The sequence below is a fragment of the Heterocephalus glaber genome, unplaced genomic scaffold (genome assembly GCF_053883595.1).
Source record: "Heterocephalus glaber isolate CG9 unplaced genomic scaffold, H.glaber_assembly_v1.0 deba00001072, whole genome shotgun sequence".
In the NCBI taxonomy this organism is placed as follows: domain Eukaryota; kingdom Metazoa; phylum Chordata; class Mammalia; order Rodentia; family Bathyergidae; genus Heterocephalus; species Heterocephalus glaber.
Genome location: NW_028258189.1, coordinates 1782263 through 1801356, shown reverse-complemented (window position 1 = coordinate 1801356; position 19094 = coordinate 1782263). Strand labels below are relative to the sequence as shown.

Genomic DNA, 19094 nt, shown 5'->3' with positions numbered 1-19094 from the left:
TCTACACTGTTATCCCATCTCTAGTACTTTTTCCCCCACGAGTTGCTGAAAATTGAACCTAGAGCCTTCAGCGTCCTGAGCATGTATGTACTTTTACCTCTGAGCTACACCTCCAGCCTCGGCCTTTTTTTATTCTTTTTTTTTTTTTTGTCTTTGGGACCAGGGATGGAACTCAGGACCTTGCATTTGCATGCAGGTGCAGTGCCACTGAACTAAACCCCTGGCCCTCTTTTTCTCTCCTTAATTGTGTGCCTGGAAGATAAAATTGGTCTTTAAATTTTGGGATAATAAATTATAAATTGTATCCTTTCACTATTAGCTAAGTTAATTTAAGGGTATTATTGAGGTAGAATTTACATATTGACAGCTTACTTTAACATATATAATTTAAAGATTTTTAGAAAATTTGCAATTTCCAAAACAGTCACCTCAATCCAGTTTTAGAACATTTTCATCACTTGAGCAGATGTGTCTTGGCTCTTCAGACCTAAACATCTAATCAGTCATCTTTATAAATTTATCATTTTGGGAGATTTCTCATTAATGAAAACTTAAAATATCTAGTCTTGGTGCCTTGCTTTTTTCATTTAGATAATGTTTTTGAAATGCATTCATGGGTCAGTACTGCAACTTTTTATGCCAATGTACTATTGTGTGGCTAGATTAAATTTTGTTTATTCATTTGCCGTGTGGGCATTTGGGTTTTTATTTTGGAACTATTAAAACTAAACTTGCTAGAAACATTCAGTATTCAATTCTTTTTGTGTAAGCAGTTATTTTAATTGTATTGGGTACATACCTAGCAGCTAAGTTGCATAATATATTATGTATTTGCATTTAACTAATTGCCAAATTCAAATCAACAGTTCTATTTGTTTTCCCACTGATACTGTAATTTTTAAGTTTTCCATTTTTCTGCATTCTTTTTTTTAATATATATTAATTGGTACATTTTAGGTATACAATACATTTACATTTATCATTGGGTGTTTGTACCTGAACATGATGTGTCTTGGTTCTTATTTTTTTCCCCATTACCTATGTGCCCTTCACCCCCACCAGTCTTCCCTATTTACACAGACTTTGTTTATTTTTTTTTTTCTTATAATTTTTCCTTTCCTTTCTTCCCTTTCCCCTTCCCCTCTCACCACCCCTACCCTGTAGACCTTTTCCTATTTCAAATTATCCATTATTCATTTTAATCATTTTCATCCTTATTTACACTTTCAGTTTCTCACACTAGAGATACTATTCAGTATTTACACGTGTGTCCTATTTATTTCACTTAAGAGTATGGCCTCGGTATACATCTATTTAGCTATAAATGACTCTGGTTTCTTGTTCTTTATGGCTGAGTAGTACTCCATTTTATTAAAAAACCACATCTTCTTTTATCCACTTTCCAGTTGATGGGCACTTGGGCTGTTTCCAGACCTTAGCTATTACAAATTGTGCCGCTATAAACATAGGTGCACATATATTGCTGTGGTATGATTTTTAATTCTTTGGGGAAGATACCAGTAGGGGAATAGCTGGGTCAAATGGGACCTCTAGTCCTAGTTCTTTGAGGTATCTCCATACGGATTTCCACAGTGGTTGCACCAGTCTACACTCCCACCAACAATGGAGAAGGGTTCCTTTTCTCTCCACACCCCCGCTAGCATTTGTTATTTGTTGATTTCTTGATAGTAGCCATTCTTTCTGGGTTGAGGTGGAATCTCAATGTTGTTTTCACCTGCATCTCTCGAAAGACAAGTGATGTTGAACATTTTTTCATACATTTATTTGCTGTTTTTTACTTCTTTGTCTGAGAAATGTCTGTCATTTCAGATGCCCATTTTTGAATTGGGTCTTTGAATTTGAGGGTTCTGATTTTTTTCAATTCTTTATATATTCTAGATAGTAGACCTTTGAGGTACAGCTGCTAAAAATTTCTTCCCTTTCTGCATTCTCTTAATTGTTCTTTCTATTCAGTGTACATTGGAATCTTGCTTGTGGTCATTTTAGTTTCTGATTCCCTTATGATAATAATATTGAGAGTCCTCTCACTTTCAATCAGAATTTTGTATTTCTAGTACTTGTATGTGGCCTGTAATTTTTTTTTTCTGGTACTGGGGCTCGAACTCAGGACCTTGCACTCGCAAGGTGGGCATGGCACCACTGAGCTAAATCCCCAGTCATATTTTTTACATCTTTTGAAAATTGTATTAGAACACACAAGATGAGACAAACAATCCAAACTTTTAAAATGTTCAATGTAGCAGTATTAAGTATATGCATATCATTGTACAATAATAATAAGGGTAATATTTTCATGGTTAACATTTATTGCTTTTTTTATTTTCTGTTTCCTGAATCTTATTTTATTTTACATGTAATTAAAAAGATTTTTAAGGGATTTGATTCTCTTTGGAGCTGTCACCTCAATTCCATGGTTATTCTTAAAGTGTTTGACATTAATATATGAGAAAAGGTTGACATGGGGCTTTTTCTGACCCTTGTTAGTACATTGGAATCACTTGGGTGAACTTTTAAAATAATTTACATAACTGTTTATACTTTTTCTTAAACTCTCTTAGTTTTCTTTACTTATTTTAAATTTTTTATTATTTATTATGACGATTATTTTATTTTTCAATACTAGGGATCAAACCTAGAAATATTGAACCACAGAACTACATCTCTAGCTCTATAAGTAGGGTCTGCCTGTGTTGGCTTTAAACTTTTCAGTCCTCCTGCCTAAGCATCCTGCATTAGGTGCACAACCCCCTTTTTCTTTTTAATGAGGTGTACACTCCCTTTATGTTTTTGATTGCTTTTATACGTGGCTGGGAAAAAGGGATATTTAAAAGCACTGCTGAATTAGCAGGAATTACTTGGCTGTTGTTTCTAAGCATACCAGTATATTAGTGCCGAATAAAGAAATTCGTGGTTTTTCATAGATTTGGTCTAAATCTTTTTAAACTCATAGTTTTTTGTTTTGGGGGGTTTTTTGGTACTGGGGATCGAACTCAGGTCTTGTGCTTGCATAGCAGGTGGTGAAACCACTGAGCTAAATCCCCAGCCCTAAACTCATGGTTTTTAAAACCAACATTTAGCAGTTGAGTATTAATTATGCTAGCACTGAGTAAGCATTTTCTATTCATTTCATATGCATGTATGTTATTATTACATACTGATGAGAAAGTTGAGTTCTGAGAGGCTTAACACATAATTCCAACTGTTATACCATTTACTAACTAGGTATGATTAAAGTTTAAATCACTAATTTTTAAAAAGAAATACTGAAATTTTATTGCTTCATATAATTGAGTAGCCTGTTTGATCTTTTTTGTAATTTTGTTTTAATGGTTATTAAAATTGTCTTGATTATGTGTTTCATTTTCCGTTACCTTTCAACGTAGGCAAGACATTTTAACTGGTTTATTTTTAAACATGCAGTATATGATTAACAGACTGTCTCTAAAATTTACAAAACTATTTGTTTTGTCTTTTATTTGCATCATGCTATTTGGAGTTTTTTTTGTAAAATTGTGTTACCTCAATTTAAGAATTCTGAATTTTAATATTTAAAATTAGTTTGATTTCCATGAAAGGTTTTTAAAATTAGGTTAGATTTTTGGGTGTGAAGTTTACTCATTGAAATAGAATTAGTGACATTAATGTGATCTTGTTTTTCCTAAGTGAATGTGCTAAAATCAGCTTCAAGACCTTCACTAGTGTAGAATCTGTGAGTTCTTACTGTGGCACATGAACCTTCACAGATAGTTTGGGAAGTAATATAGAAAACTAAAACTATAACATAATGACCAAAGCCTTATATAATTACTTTTAGAAGGAAAATAGGAAATTTGTTGCACTTTATATATATAGGATATGAGTTTGTTTTATTCTAAACTTTATTTTTATTGTCCTTTAATTATAATACACTTAAGAAATAAGGTATAAAAAGTAATGTGTTCTGATAGAAATTTTTTCATCTAAAGATATTCTAGGTATTTTTGTCCTAATCAAAGCTTATTAAGCATGTGTATGTACGCACTATTTGATAGCAAAATTTTAAAAATCTGTCCTTAACTCACTATTTAATTGTGACTTGTTGATTTTACTCCCAGCAGTGTCTCATAGTTACTCTGAAGAGCTGTTTGAAGACTGTGACTACCTAGATCTTACTCAAAAGAGTACATGTTAGAAGATTTTAATAGTGTAGTTCTGGAATGGAACATTTGTTAGTGCTAGTTTTCATTTTTACTAGCTGTTAAGGACAGTAATTGAGTTATGACCTTGAACTATTTTTTTAAGCTGTCTTGTTCATATTACTGTTTATACTTGTAGCTTTAGCAGTAAATCCTGGGATATGAGGTGACTATATGTTAAATTTGTGTATAAAATAGAAAAATCTATAAATTTTATACAACAGTTTGAGCTATACTTAGAGGTGTTCCTTTGATTTATACTTTTTTTGAATAATTGGAAGTTCTGGAAAACTTTAGGAAATAAAATTAAAGGATATATTTGTTCTTAAAATGTTAACTTGTCCTGGGCTGTGATGTGTATGCATTTTATACAGTGTTTTATTTTATGTGATAGTTTTATATGTTACAAGCCTCCTTTATTCTTTTTAGAATTCAAGCATGTCTGTAGTGGCTGATAAGAGAGCTTGCCTTTTATTTCAGGTGATACAGTGTGCCTAAGAGCAGTTTGGTTCTGAGATCAGGAATGTATTTGTAAATGACTATTTTGTGTATGTATTTCAAGTTCATAGATCTTATAGGATGAGAGAAAAACAAAGTTGAAAGTAATGATTCTAATAGTAAGTGAAGATCATAATGTAGCCAAAAGGAACTGTTAAAAGTAGTGAATCATGACTTACTAATCCTGGTTGTATTAGTTAACATACTAAGTGCAGTGGTTAAAATGAAAAAAAAAATCAAATACAGAAAATATGTATAAAGAGTATTTGATTAGGCTGTGCTGAAACATGAACCCTCCTATATTGTTGGTGGGTACAAACTAGTACAAACATCAGGGAAATCAGAATTAAGATATCTCAAAGAACCAAAATTAGAAATTCCATGTGACCCAGTGATCCCTCTGCTAGGCGTCTTTCGCGAAGAGCTTAAGACATTGTACTAAGTGATACACGCACACCAGTGTTTATAGCAGCACAACTCAAATTACCTAAATCCTGGAAACAGCCTATACCCATAAATAAATGATTGGATAAGGAAAATGTGCTGTCTATGTATAATGGAATACTACTGTGCTATAAAGAATGACAGATTTAAGACATTTTTAGAAAAATATATGCACCTGGAAAATAAAATGTTGAGTGAAATAAACAACACAAGCTTAAATACCATATGTTATCTCAGATTTGAATGAGGCAAAGTACAAATGAAGAGAATAATAGAGAATGGATAGATGGGGACAAGGAGATGGATCTCTTACAGTAGGGAAGTAGTCCAAGGAAAATAGTGCAAGGGTTGAGGAAGGGCAGGGGGAATAAGTAGAATAAAGATATGCCATGTACAAGAACCTAATAACCTCAGTTAAACTGTAAACATGTCATAACATATGCTAAGATTAATAATATCAACAAGAATGAAAATTGGCTTAGAGGAATTGGAAGAAGAGAGAGGGAAGGAAGGAAAGGGGGATTTTTAAAAAAAAGAAACAAGTTGTGGTATGTGCATGTAACCACTCCCCAAGATGAGTATAAACTGTATGAACTGCAAACATGTACTAATAAATTTTTTTTTAAATTTTTAAATGGTTGTTTAGGAGGTGCTACATTAGTAATTGCTGTAGAACATGTTATCTCTACTGTATTAGCTCAAAATAACAATTTTTAATCTCACAGTTGACTCAAGAATAACAGACATAGGTTTGTTGCTTTCTCTGATTCTAGGTCTTCAGTGACAGTGGTTTGCCTGTGGTTGGCATCTGAAGGTTGACTAAGATGGCTCTTTAAGCTCATTTGGGTGACTATTAACAGGAGTTAGTTTCCTTTCCTTTTTTTGCAGTATGTGGTACTGGGGATTTAACACAGGGGATTCACAGTAAGCTACATCTCCAGCCTTTTGAAAAAATTTTTATTTTATGGTTTGGCTTTTTTAATTTTAATTTTAATTTTTTTATTTTTTTATTTTGGTACCGGGGATAGAACTTGGGTCCTTGCACTTGGGCAGCAGGTGGCGAAACCACTGAGGTAAATCCCTGGCCCTGTTAATTTTTATTTTGACACAATTTCTTGTTAAGGTGCCCAGCAAGTATTCTAATTTGAATATTCCTGTCCTCACTTTTCAGAGTGCCAGAAATACATCACACCTGGCTAGGATTCAGTGCCTTCAAGTTTGTCTGGCCATAGTTCTCCTGTTGTCAGTTATAGGCCATTCTTGGGTCCTTGCCATGTTGTCTTCATTGTGAAATAAGTCACAAGGTAGCAACTTGGTTTAGAGTGCTTGGATACAATGCTAGATACCCACAACTTAAAGGAGAGGTTATCTTGGCTCCTATTTTTGGTCAGCTGACTCCAAGGTAGAAACAGCATGACAGAGGGGCATGGTGCATGAAAAGCTGCTCACATTATGTTGGTCAGGAAGCAGGAGAGAATAGGTAGGGAGAAGATACACCCTTCCAGGTCATCCCCCCCAGTTATCTGCCTCTCATAGATTGTATGAGATTTTATGATACTTTATTTTGAATCTTCAGTTTGGAGAGTATTCTAAAAATGAACTGTATTATCATTTTATCCTGTGGTAGTTCCATTTTGTTTTCAATGACACATTATGTATTTACTAATAAGGATACTATCTGTATTTAAAGCAGTTGCTCAGACCCTTACGAAAAGTCTCATTTAATTGTGTTTATCAATGTACTTACTGTATACCTTGTAACACAGGAATCAGTAAGCAGAATAACTAGTAATAAATGATCATTTTACCTTTTTTTATAGTATTGTTAGAGTTATAACAGTTTTTGTTGCTTTTGGAGATTGGTCTGTACTCTTTTTTGCTTGGTTCATTCTTTGGTTTTAGTATCAGGGTAATACTTGGTTCTAGGAATGACTTTGCGAGTATTGGTTCCCTTTCAGTTATAGTTTTAAGAATAGTAGCATTAGATTGTCTCTAAATTTCTTGTAGAATTCAGCAGTCAATTTTCAGGACTTGGGCTTTTCTTTTTTAGTAGGTTTTTAATTGCCTCTTCAATGTCATTGACTGATACTGGCTTATTTAGAATTTTTATCTTATTAATTCAGCTTTGGTAATTCATGTGTATCTAGAAGTCTGCGCATTTCTTCTGTTTTTTCCATCTTATTAGAATAATCTCAGATGAGGTGTTGATGATCTAGATTTCTGCCAGATCCATTGTGATTTAACCCTTTTCATTCCTAGCGGCATGGATTTGAGTCTTTTCTTTCCTCCCTTTGTTAAGATTGTCTAGGAGGTTATCAATTGTATTTAATCTTTTAAAGCACCAACTCTGAGAGACATTGATTGTTGGTATTTTCTTAGTCTCCATTGCATTAATTTCTGCTCTAATCTTTAGAATCTCCTCCCTTGTATGAGCTTTGGACTTGTTCTTCTTTTTCTAGAAGTTTGAGGTTCAACATTGGGTTACTTATTTGAGGTTGCTGTGTTTTCCCAGTGTGAGCCTTCCCCATTATAAATTTCCTTTGGAAGACTGCTTTAATTGCATCCCATACGTTCTGGTATGTTGTATTGGCATTATCATTTAATTGTAGAATCTGTCTGATTTTTTTCTTTAATTTCATCTGTGACTCATTGGTTGTTCAGGAGGGTGTTGTTTAATTTCCATGTATTTATGAAGTCTTGTGGTTTCTTTTGCTATTGCTTTTCAGTTTCACTGTGCTATGGTCTGGTAATATGGATGGTATAATTTCAGTTCATTTGCATTTACTGAAGCATTTTCTATGAGCTAATATATGGTCTGTTTTGGAGTGTGTCCCATGTGCAGCTGAGAAGAATGCGTATTCTGATGTTACAGGTTGGAACATTTGTGTACACATCTATGTCCATTTATTCACAGGTTTTGTCCAGTTCTGATATAATTTTAATTTTTTGTGTGTGTAGTTGATCTGTCTGTCATTGGGGTATCATTACAGGCCCCATTACAGTTAGGTTAGTGGTTAATTTGATTTTTTTCATGTCTGCTAGTGTTTATTTTATAGTTGGATGCACAGGTATTTGGTGCATACGTGTTTATGATATATCTTGAAGTTTTCGCTTAATGAGTATTTAGTGACTTTCTTTACCTCTTTTGATCAGTCTTGGCTTGAGGTTCACTTTTGTCTGCAAATAAAATAGCTAACTCTGCTTTTTTCCAGGTTCTTATCACATGAAATATTGTTTTCCATCCTTTGAACTTTCAGTCTTTGAATTTCTTTTTTAGTTGAATGTGTTTCCTATATGCACACATTGGATCTTGTTTCTTGATCCATTCTGCCAATCTGTTTCTTTTGAAAGGTGAATTGAGAACAGTTACACTGATGATTATTACTGTTATGTATTGGCTTATGCTTCTCATACTTAGTTTCCTGTTGTTGGTTCCCTGTCTCTCTCCTCTGCTTAATTGCTTACCGTGTCTGGTGGCTTCTTTCTACTGGTGTTCTGTGGTCTTAATTATCGCTTTCTAAAGTATGTTTTGGAACATTTTGTATAACTGGTTTATTGGTCCTGAATTTCTTCAGTTGTCGGGGAAGTATCTTTATTTCTCCATTGATTCTGTTCTTGTGAATTTCTGGGATCAGAAATTTGATAATTATATGCCTTGGTGTAGATTTATTTGGGTCATGGCTCAGTGGAGCTCCATGTGCTTCATTTGTCTGTATGTCCAATTCTTTTTGCATTCTTGGGAAGTTTTCTGTGATTACATCTCTCTGTACAGGCTTTTTATTTTTTATGTCCTTTGAGCTAACCCCTGACTTTTTATTGACTCGGATCAGTCTTGATGTTCTTCTTTGCATCATCTTGCAGGGGTTGGATTGTTTTTTAATAGCCCTTTCCTATTTTTAAGAGATCTTCCTTTTCATGATTGCTGACCATAATCCTTTCTTCTAGATTGGATATTTTGTCTTCACTTTTCATTCATTCAGCTTTGCAAATGTTCAGTGGAGTTTTTTATTTCCTGGGTATCTGTTTGAATCTGTTTCATTTGTTACATTTCTTTCCTATGTTGGGCATTCATGATTTCCATTATTTTCCTAAACTATTTTTTCTGACTATTCTTCATTTGCTGAGCAGGTCCTTCAGTATGATCGCTGTTTTTTTTTTTTTTAACCTGAGAAATTATTTCTTTTCTTATTTTTCTCTATTCTTGTGCATCTGTTCCTTGATTTCTGCTGCTATCATTTCAGAGAATTCCAGTCGGTGGCTTCTGATTTCCTCTGTCTTGTGCCCTGTATTTTTCCTGGCTGGGCTGGAAGTCTGGGGTTGCCTTTTGCTTCTGCTTCTTGTTATTTTCTATTCTTTTATTTTAATTTTTTTGTGTTGATGTTATAAGTGTCTTATGGTAGATAGCTTTGTCACTAAAGCTTTCCTAGGAAATGTCTGTCCCTCAGAGATGTCTTTCAAGTGTAGCTGGTTTTTGCTCTTTGTATCTGTCCCAATATCCTACCTTCCCAATTTATTAGGGAAATGAAGTTGCTATCTATTTGGCTTGTTCCAGAATCGCAGAAAGAAATGTACGGAGACATAGAAGTTGGGTGAAAAACAAAGCCTTTAATCGCTAGCGAGGGGGACTGCCAGAAAGTCATCTGATCAGTGTCCGCCCCATCCTTTGTTTTAAGATTTCCTTTTATATCTTCTTTTAGCCATTACCTCATTTCTGGTGGTCTTAGTAAAATTTCTGTTTCTCTCTTACAACTAGTTCCTGTTAATAGTTGGAGTCACAGACATATAACAAACAGATGGTGCCTAAAACACATGCATTGTAAACTACCCAAACATTTCTGTTTTGCTTTTCTCCAGGTTAAATGTTATCTACAGTTAGGTTACAGGTCAAAGGTTCATTTAGCTATCACCTTAAACAATAAGAGTTGCAGGAAAGGTAAATCTTAAAGGAACGGATTACTTACTCTACTTCAGCTACCTTAGTAACTAACCTATAGTTTAAATTTTCTCTTATCAGGCTCAGCCCACAGTCCTTTGGTACTGGAGTATGGTGATGATTATGATCCCAGATAATCACAGTATTGTTGTCCAAGAAAGAGCAATTGGTATGATATAACAAGTATGATGTCCTAATGTAATTCAGTTAGAAGTAACAATATCTTCAAGCATAGCCTAGAGACTGACAAACTGCTAATGGCTAATTTGGTACTTTTAACTATAGGAGGAAGATCTGTAGTTATGTAATAACATTCAGCATAAACCAGCAGCTTATAAGCAGTGAGTTTCTCCTTGGTAGTGATTTTACTTGGGGGAAAGGATGGATTTAAGAGGGATATGGGACAAAACAGTGCTAACTGAAGAGAAATACAGTAGAACCAGTGCTGAAGGACAGAAGATAATCACCCAAGCTTTAGGAAACTGTAGAAGAGGACAGGAGAGAAAGGAGAAAGCAGAAGAATATCTAAGCAAACCAGAAAGACATAGCACCAGTGTTCATTCACATGAAAATATCAGAAAATCAGGAAAGACAGTAGAGGAAAAAGAGAAAAAGAATAGGCAAAAAGAAGAAACAAGTCAAAACTCAACCCTGCCCCCCCCCAAAAAAAACCAGAAAAAGGAAAAAGATACAAACTGATAAAGAATGAAAGAAGGGGGGGAAAATTCCTCTTGTGCCCAAAGTTCTGGGATAGCGCGCAAGTCAGAGCCCTAATCTCTGCCTTGTAACCCTGCCAAGTTTGCAGTAAGTGTAGTGCTGGGTGCAGAGGCTGGTCTTGGCCTCCGGATGTGGGGCTGTCACCAGTGTTTCACTAGCATCTTTTTGGATGGACCGCCTACATCTCCATACCTTGTTTGTCTGTCCATTGTTCTTTCAGTTGCTGTGATACTGCAGACAGCCCAGGACTGCTGTCAGTTGCACGTATAGTTTGCCTCTTCTGGACCTTGCACAGCCTCCTCTGTTGCACACGCTAGGTCCTCTTACCTGCTGCCCTCCTTGTTCCACTGCTGCAGTCCAAGGCTGCTTGGCTGCTGGCTACAAGTGAGAGGGAATGCTGACTTCCCAGTCCAAGAGTACTTGTGCTGCTGGTCGAAAGTCGGAGGGAGTGCTACCTTTCTGGGCCAAGGGTACTTGTGCCACAGGTTGCAGGGCAAATCTTGTGTCTGATCTGATGAAATATAGTTGCCTTGGTGGAGATTTTAGAGAAATAACTGATTTCTAGGTCTCATATTTTAGTTTAGGTTAGAGTGTGGTATATGAGTGTTCTTCTAAAACTACTTCAAGAAATTCTCATTTTAGATTAGATTGAAAGCACTTAAGCAAGTGAATATGAAAGATAAAGGATTTGGTGGCTTTCTACCCATAATTTTGTGGTATCAGATAGCAAAAAACACCCACCATAAAACTATATACCCTGTAGTACCATTACAATTCCTGAGATACACCGATGACTCCCCATAAAGAACTACCAGTATTCAGCAATGACTCCACCTAAAGAACCTACCAGAAGAACTTGTTTTCTTAGTATTACTATCTGTGCAACAATGTCAAGTTATTAAGGTGAAAATATAATTTTAACTTATGTGTGTCACTCATATATACTTCTGTTATTAACTGTAAAGGATGATGATGTTTCTGTAAAAGTTAAAATTGGAATAATTGTTTATCCATCTTTTTAATAGCTAATGCATTTGTGCACTCATCCATCTACTTTTAGGTTATGAAATGGTCTCTGTAGGATGACTTGTCCATGAATTGGAGCTTTTTAGGGCTTTTATATCCTGGTACTTCATTTCCTATAAGTGGATGTAATTTTCTTGTTTTAGGAAACCACATAAAGATTAGTAAAGATCTTTGATGAGCATGACAACCACAACTCGTAGCTCTCCACTAGGGGAGAGTGACAGCCAGGACCAGGCTCCTGATGGACAGTCTCAGCCTCCCTTCCAGCCAAACCAGGTACAGTTAAGTTTATGTTGTTTTAGGTATTGAGGAATATAAGACAATGGAGTGTATGTTGTGAATAACTTTTATTCATTCAACCTATTGTTATTTTAAGTTATTCTTAAGAATATGACAGTGGTTATTAGTAATAGAAAACCTCAGTTGCTACATATTTGGGAATAATGATCTTGGTTTTTGTTTTTAATCTAAATACCTATATGAATCCGAGGCCCAGAGTGTTAATCATTATAAGTTTTGTTAAAAGTTTTGGCTCAAATCACCTGTTTGTTAAATATCATCTTTGTACATGTGTAACTGTATGACTGCTAAGTGCGAAATCCAGTCCTGCTTTCCTATTTGTAATATGAGGATAGATGAAATAATATTTTGAAGACTTAACCTAGGTTTTAATATGAGTTTTGCATTGACCTAATTGGCACAAATTATTTTTCTTTTTCCTGCATTAGAAATTTAAGAAAGTTGTATAAAAATTTAGCTTTGATTTCCCCCCCCATTTTTATATTTTACTCTTCCTTTTGTCTTTATTAGTTCATTTTGCTTTCTTTGGATTTGATATCATTTCTAGTTCTCTTCCTCCTTTCTCCAAATGGAAACTTAGGTTATTGATTTCCAATATTTTTCATTTTACAATGTATGCATTTAATGCTACATATACATTATAGTATTTAGTCATATATTTCACATTTTTAACGAAAAATTTACTCTAGAGTTTCCAATATACATTTATAATTAATCTGTCAATCCACTTCAGAAAATGTGAGAGATAGTGCATATACTTTATAAACAAAATAGCATTATAACTAAAATAGATGATCTAATAACAAGGACAGTTACTAGGTGATTAACTAGCAATGAACATGTAAATGATGACTACACCAGAGACTCCTTGTGTCCAGGCAAGAAGTTGGGTGATATTTAAATCATGCTACTGAGGATAATTTTAAATTTTAAGAATTGTGTGTTTCTGACTTTTTGTCTTTATCATTTTTAGACCAAAATTGGCATAGGTAACTGAAACCACCAAAAGTAAAAATTTGGGTAATTTACTGTTGTTAGAGTGGTTTCTTTCGTTTGTAGTAGGTCTACACTTTTCGAATGTTTTGTCGTGGTTTTTTGTTTGTTTGTTTTGTTTTGTTTGCTTGGTACCGGGGATTGAGCACAGGTTCTTGTGCTTGCAAGGAAGGCTGCAGAACCACTGAGCTAAATCCCTGGCCTGTTTTGTTGTGTTTTTAACTCAGCTGTTTTTCCTCTGTATTTCTGGAAGTCCAGTCAACAAGCCTAGTAAGAGCATCCTTCAGTCTTGTTGTCTTATCTCTAGAATTTCATTTTGATCCTTAGAATTTTCATGTCTTTACTTATATTCCCCATCTGTTCTCTTACCAGGAGGAACTGTTAGCCTATTAAATAATAATTTTATCTGATAAATCTAACTTTCCTGGTACTCTGATTTTGTTCCCAACTTTTTCTCTTAAAACTGTTTCTTGGGTTGGGGATTTAGCTCAGTGATGCTGCGCGTGCCTTGCAAACCCAAGGTCCTGATTTCTATCCCTGGTGCCCACAAAAATCCCCCAAAACCAACTTTTTTGCCTGTTGGTATGCTTTGAAATTTGTAGCTGAAAAGTGAACCTAAAAGTGTGCAAAGGGACTTCGGTAAGAAGGCCTGTAATAATGAAAGGATGTCATCTTAGTCCTTGACGTGCTAGCTTAGAATCAAAATATCTCCTCTTAACTTTTTATTTACTTTTCCTCCGAGTCCTTGTTTATAAGTTGTGTTTGTATCTTGTGTAGCTTATAGCCCTGTTTTTGTTTTTATCTTATTCATTTTGATGGAATATTTAATCCTTATTCTTTCATAACAAATGCTGATACATTAAAGTTTTTGTGGACTTACACTTTTTTTTAATCCTTGTACTGTTTTAGATTGAGAAATGTATTAGTTTATTTTCCTTTTATATTTATTAGATACTTTACTCTTTCTGTAGTAATTAAGAGATCTGAATAATTCATTTTTCAAGTATTTAAGTTACCTATTTGGGCCAGAGATTTAGCTGAGTAGCAGTTTGCCTGCCTGGCAAACACAAAGTCCTGAGTTTGATTTCTGATACCAAAAAAAAATATGTATTTATTCACTAAATGGATCACTCATGGGTCTTTTTCGTTTGTTTTCAAGGCTTCTTTCCTCCTGAGCCACCATAATCCTGCTTTTCCATCTAGAACACATATTAACTGTAGAAAATGATGTGTACAGTTCCACATGGCATCTCTTAGGTTCTCTTTCTGAGCAATGGTATTGGAGACTTTAATTCATTTACAAAGATTGTTGAGTCAGAGCTGGATAAAAATCAGTTTTCTATTTTGTTCTTTCTGCTTTTATACTCATTATATTCTCTAGTATAGTCAGTGTTTCTTATCCTTCTGTTGATTCCAAACCTTTAGTTGTGGTAAGAGTGCTGAAAAACTTGGTTCTCCTTTTTAGAGGCTTCCATTTAGATTTTATCATTGCTGACTGCAGCACCTAAATAGTCACACTATTATCTTAACAAAATCAAAATTTTTGCTTCAAGTTTTATATATAATTTGTTAGTTTTTTTCAATACTGCATTACCTGTAACCTTTCACTTGGCTTTGCTGTGGACTTTGATCTAGTTCTAAGTCTGCTGGGCATGTTCTCTGGATCTATTCTACCAAAATAGAGTCACTTAATTGTGTTTCTGGAGTATTCCACTTCTCTTAATCTTACAGTTGATTGCTGTTTTTTTGTTTTGTTTTGTTTTTTTGGTACCAGGGATCAAACTCAGGTCCTTGCACTTGAGCAGCAGGCAGCGAAACCATTAAGCTAAATCCCTGGCCCGATTGCTGTTTTTTGACAAGCACTTTTATCTACTTTTCAGATTTAAGCAGGTTGTGGCAGTCGTTGTCAGTATTTCTTTGTGCTTGGAATGAACTTGGAGACATGCCTGTTTGGGGTTTTGTTTTTTTTTTGTACGGGGAATTGAATCTGGGTCCTTGATGGGGTTTTGTTTTTAAGTTTTTTGTTTGGTTTTTAAATTTCTATTTGGTTGAATGCAGTAAAAGTCACTCTGTATAATATATACTGACTAGTTTTGACAAATAAAGAGACTCGTGACCTCTATTGCAATGAAAATGTAGAACACACAAATTATTTGTATTGTTCCTTTGTATTCAGTTTTTATTAATCTTCAATTCCTGTTAACCACTGATAAGATTTTCACAAATAGGTTTATTTTCTCTTTCTAAAGTGTCATATAGGTAGAACCATATTAGTGTAGTCTTTGAAGAACAGATACAATGTATTTAAAATTTTTTATGATATTATTACAGGTAGTAGTTGTTTTTATTGGTGAGTATTGTTTTATTACGTAAATGTACCCGAGTTTGCTTATCCATTTGCCCATTGAAGAACATTTGGGTGATTGAAGAACTCAAGGTACCAAGAAGTTTATTGAAAAGCAAGTAGATAACTTGAGGGCAGAAACTGATTACAATTTGAAAACCTTTCTGGTTTAAAAAAAGAAAAATGAGGTCCAGGTTACTGTACAGGAGATCCTACAAAATATTTGAGAAAAAATAAAAGTAGAGCTTATTCTGTACAATCCCTTCCAGCTCCACTTACCTGTTTAGAATTTTCGTTTTTAATTTCATACTGTGTTGGGAATCCAAGTTAATTTTCTTTATGGATTTCTCTGAACTACACTGACAAAGAACAAATTATTGGGAGTATGAACATGTAATATGTGATTATGAATTTTTGTGTAAAAACTCCTGGTTCTTAGGAGATTTAGAGCTGAGGGGGTGTGAATTATAAAAGTGAAAAAATTAAAAGTTATTTCTACAGAATAGACTTAACTAGTAGAATTCAGTGATAAATGAACCTGAGTTGGTAAAGATACTGTGAAATTATGAAATAAACTTTCAAGTACATGTAATGGTAGGAGTGTATTAATGCCTATTTACTAGAATGAAATTTGCTAATATATGGCACTTGCTTTAAGTGTGTATTTGTGCACTTATGTATGGCGGAGAGAGTAAAGCCAGAGCTTATATCCTGAACCCCTAAGAGTGGTTTATCCTGTTGTTTTAATGATTTTATTCTTCTGTTCCTGTTCTTAAAATGTTACTTGAAATTTATCTCAAATATTTGTAATATATGTTTTAATTTAATTTTAACTAAGTAATATTTAGCCCACCTCTTCATCTTCATAATGATGTGGGAAAAATTAAATACTTAGATATAGATATTGAACAATTTAAAAATACATATTTTCACATAAAATGTCTTGGTATATGAATTGCTGTTGTACATACATTATAGCAGCTTGTCTGGAATATTTCATTTTTAATTAAGACCTCCTCACCTGATTTTTCTAATGAGAATTTCCCAGCACCTCATCCAGAGCAAGGACAGGGTGATGCTCCAACACAGCATGAAGATGAGGAGGAACCTGCTTTTCCCCATAATGACCTTGCAAGATTGGATGACATGATCAACAGGTATGTTTTTTAAAATTTTTTATGTAATGAACTGAAAGAACAACTCAGGACCAACATTCCAGTTGCTGTTAAGAAAAGAGTAGACACTGTTGTGTCAAAGGTCTTAACTTTCTTCTTAATAGACTTAGTATTTTAATAGTAGCCAAGTACTTTATAACTGATTGTTCTTAGTACAAATATTTCTATGAATTAGAAAAATTGGAAAGTTGTGACAGTATGAAAAAATTCCAAATTGATTATGTATAATCCATTTGTGTATTTTTGCCATAGACCATTCAGGGCTTATGAACATCCTATCTCTTTTGTATGTTCTTTATAGCAAAGGTCCTAAGGACTTTCTAACTTGTGGAATGTCTCTTTCTGAATATCAAGAGAATTGTTACTAAAGGTTTTTTTTCTTTTAAGGAAAATTTACTTGAGAATAGGAATGGAGGATAAGGATAGCTCCTGGGAGTGAAGAGTGTACTGTATGGGTTGCCCCTAAAGATTGTATTTTTACTTTCACTGGTAACTAAAGTTGATTTTTTAGTGGGTTTTTTTGTGTTTTTTTTACAAGGACTAGTAAATGGCTAGTGGCAGGTGGCTAAAACCATATCAGTTTACCTCAGATATTACTTGGTTTTTTTGGAGATAGGTTCTCACTGTGTAGTTCAGCATAGCCTTGAGCTGTCTATCTCAGGCTGGCCTCAGATTCACAGCAGTCCTCCTGCCCTCAGCCTCCTAAATGCTGGGGTTACAGTTGTGCACCAGCACATCTAGTTCCTTCAGACATCGTTTGTAATCAGGTATTTTTCTGTTAAACAAGTACTTGGTGATTTTGCTGTCTTATCATACACTAACAAAGGGACATAAGTAAGAAAGGGTTTTTTAAAATTATTAAATTTAGTACATATTTCCATATATAATGATTACATCTATCATAGGGGATCTGTACCTGTACATAATATATCTTAATTCTTACTTTCCACTGGCTTTCCTATTTACAAAAGCTTTGTATCCATTTTTTCTTGAAAGAAAGGTTTGAAAGGTTTCTGTGGGGAGTAGTAAGTGGATCCCTCCAAATATGTCTAGATGCCTGAACTTTTTATGAAGCAAGAAAGAAACAGCTGTACATGGTGGCTTTTGCATCAGGTTTTAATGTAGAAAATTCTCACAATGGCTTAACATCTTTCAGCATTGCTTTTGGACCTAGGGCTGTACACAGACAATAAGCTTAGAAATCTTTGGTAAATCTTCAGGAAAAGTTGATAAATGTCTTATTACAATGAAGTGGGAGAAATCATGCATTAGTAACTTTGCTTTTGTCTTTATGAAAAAGAATAAAGCAAGTCTGTCACACTGTTTCTTCTTACTAATAAATCTGAACCTTAAAATACCACTTTTCTGTTAATGATAGGGAAAAAGTTTTAGACAGTTTAGTAGATTAAATATTAAAGTAATTGTAAAAACAAAATACGTAACGTATCCCTTTAAGGCTTGCCTTTCCCTGTTGCTCTTGTTGTTTAAAGTGATGGTTATATGACTCTTTGATCTACAGCATTACTATAGATAACATCTTAACTCTAAAAAACAAAGTTACAATGCTTGGGCAAATTTATAACAAAAAACCACCTGTGTTTAAACGGGAACTGGAATTTTACTTGTTCAACAAAGGCCACTAGAGATGAGATAATGACCAAAAAGGGTATAAAAGGGTAAGCAAAACAAAATATCTGTGTGGACACTGACCAGACCAGTTTCTGGTGGTCCTGCCTGCTTGTTAGTCAACTTTTATTATTTTACCCAAATTCTGTTTCTCCGTGTATTTCTTTGTGTGATTTCCAGAACATTAACAACCGATATATAAAGTGACAATTGAATATTTCAGTTTTAGTCTTCTGAAAGCTTCTTAGTGCTTTTCTATCATTATTTTTATTTGATGGTGCCTTAAAAATTCTTTATGGAAGGAACAAAATGTGTAATTGATAACGGAATATAGGAAGAAAAGGTATAAAGGGGTAGGGGAAGGTAGGGGTAGGGGAGAGGAAAGAAGGGAAAGGAAAAAATGGAAACAGAGTCTCTGTAAATAGGGAGGGTGGAGGGGTTGAAAGGAGGGCCCAGGAATGGGAAAAAAATAAAAACCAAAATGCATCATGTAAAGGTATCATGTAAAGGTACAGGATCCCAATGATGAATGTAACTATTGTATACCTAAAATGTACTTAATGGAAAAAGTTCTTTATAGGGCCAGGATTTAGCTCAGTGGTTTCCCTGTGTGCTGTGCAAGCACAAGGACCCGAGTTTGATCCCTGGTACCAAAAAAAAAATTCTTTATGGAAAATAAAATATATATCTCTTAATTCCATAGAAGAAATAATTTGTCAGCTTCTTTTTAAAGGGTGAATATGATACAATTTTTTTTACTGATTCATAGTGAAAGTAATTAAAGTAATGTTAATCGTAATTGATTATTGCTCAATCAATAAGAATCTGTTTTATAATAATTT

At 34.3% G+C, this 19094-nt stretch overlaps 1 protein-coding gene across 16 annotated transcripts in view; it reads left to right on the top strand.

Annotated features, from left to right (window-relative positions):
* The window catches only part of LOC147828444 (ubiquitin carboxyl-terminal hydrolase 9X-like), a 154082-nt gene that overhangs the window by 6511 nt on the left and 128477 nt on the right, over window positions 1–19094 (top strand). For 13 of the 16 annotated variants that reach the window (XM_087209920.1, XM_087209930.1, XM_087209929.1 and 10 more), the window contains 2 exons: window positions 11958–12090; window positions 16490–16608. In XM_087209920.1, the coding sequence (XP_087066046.1) occupies window positions 11989–12090; window positions 16490–16608 (221 nt within the window). In that variant the 5' untranslated portion in view covers window positions 11958–11988. Of the gene's footprint in view, window positions 1–10152; window positions 10241–11957; window positions 12091–16489; window positions 16609–19094 lie in introns of all 16 variants that reach the window. The other 3 variants (XM_087209922.1, XM_087209923.1, XM_087209924.1) reach the window with 1 other exon arrangement.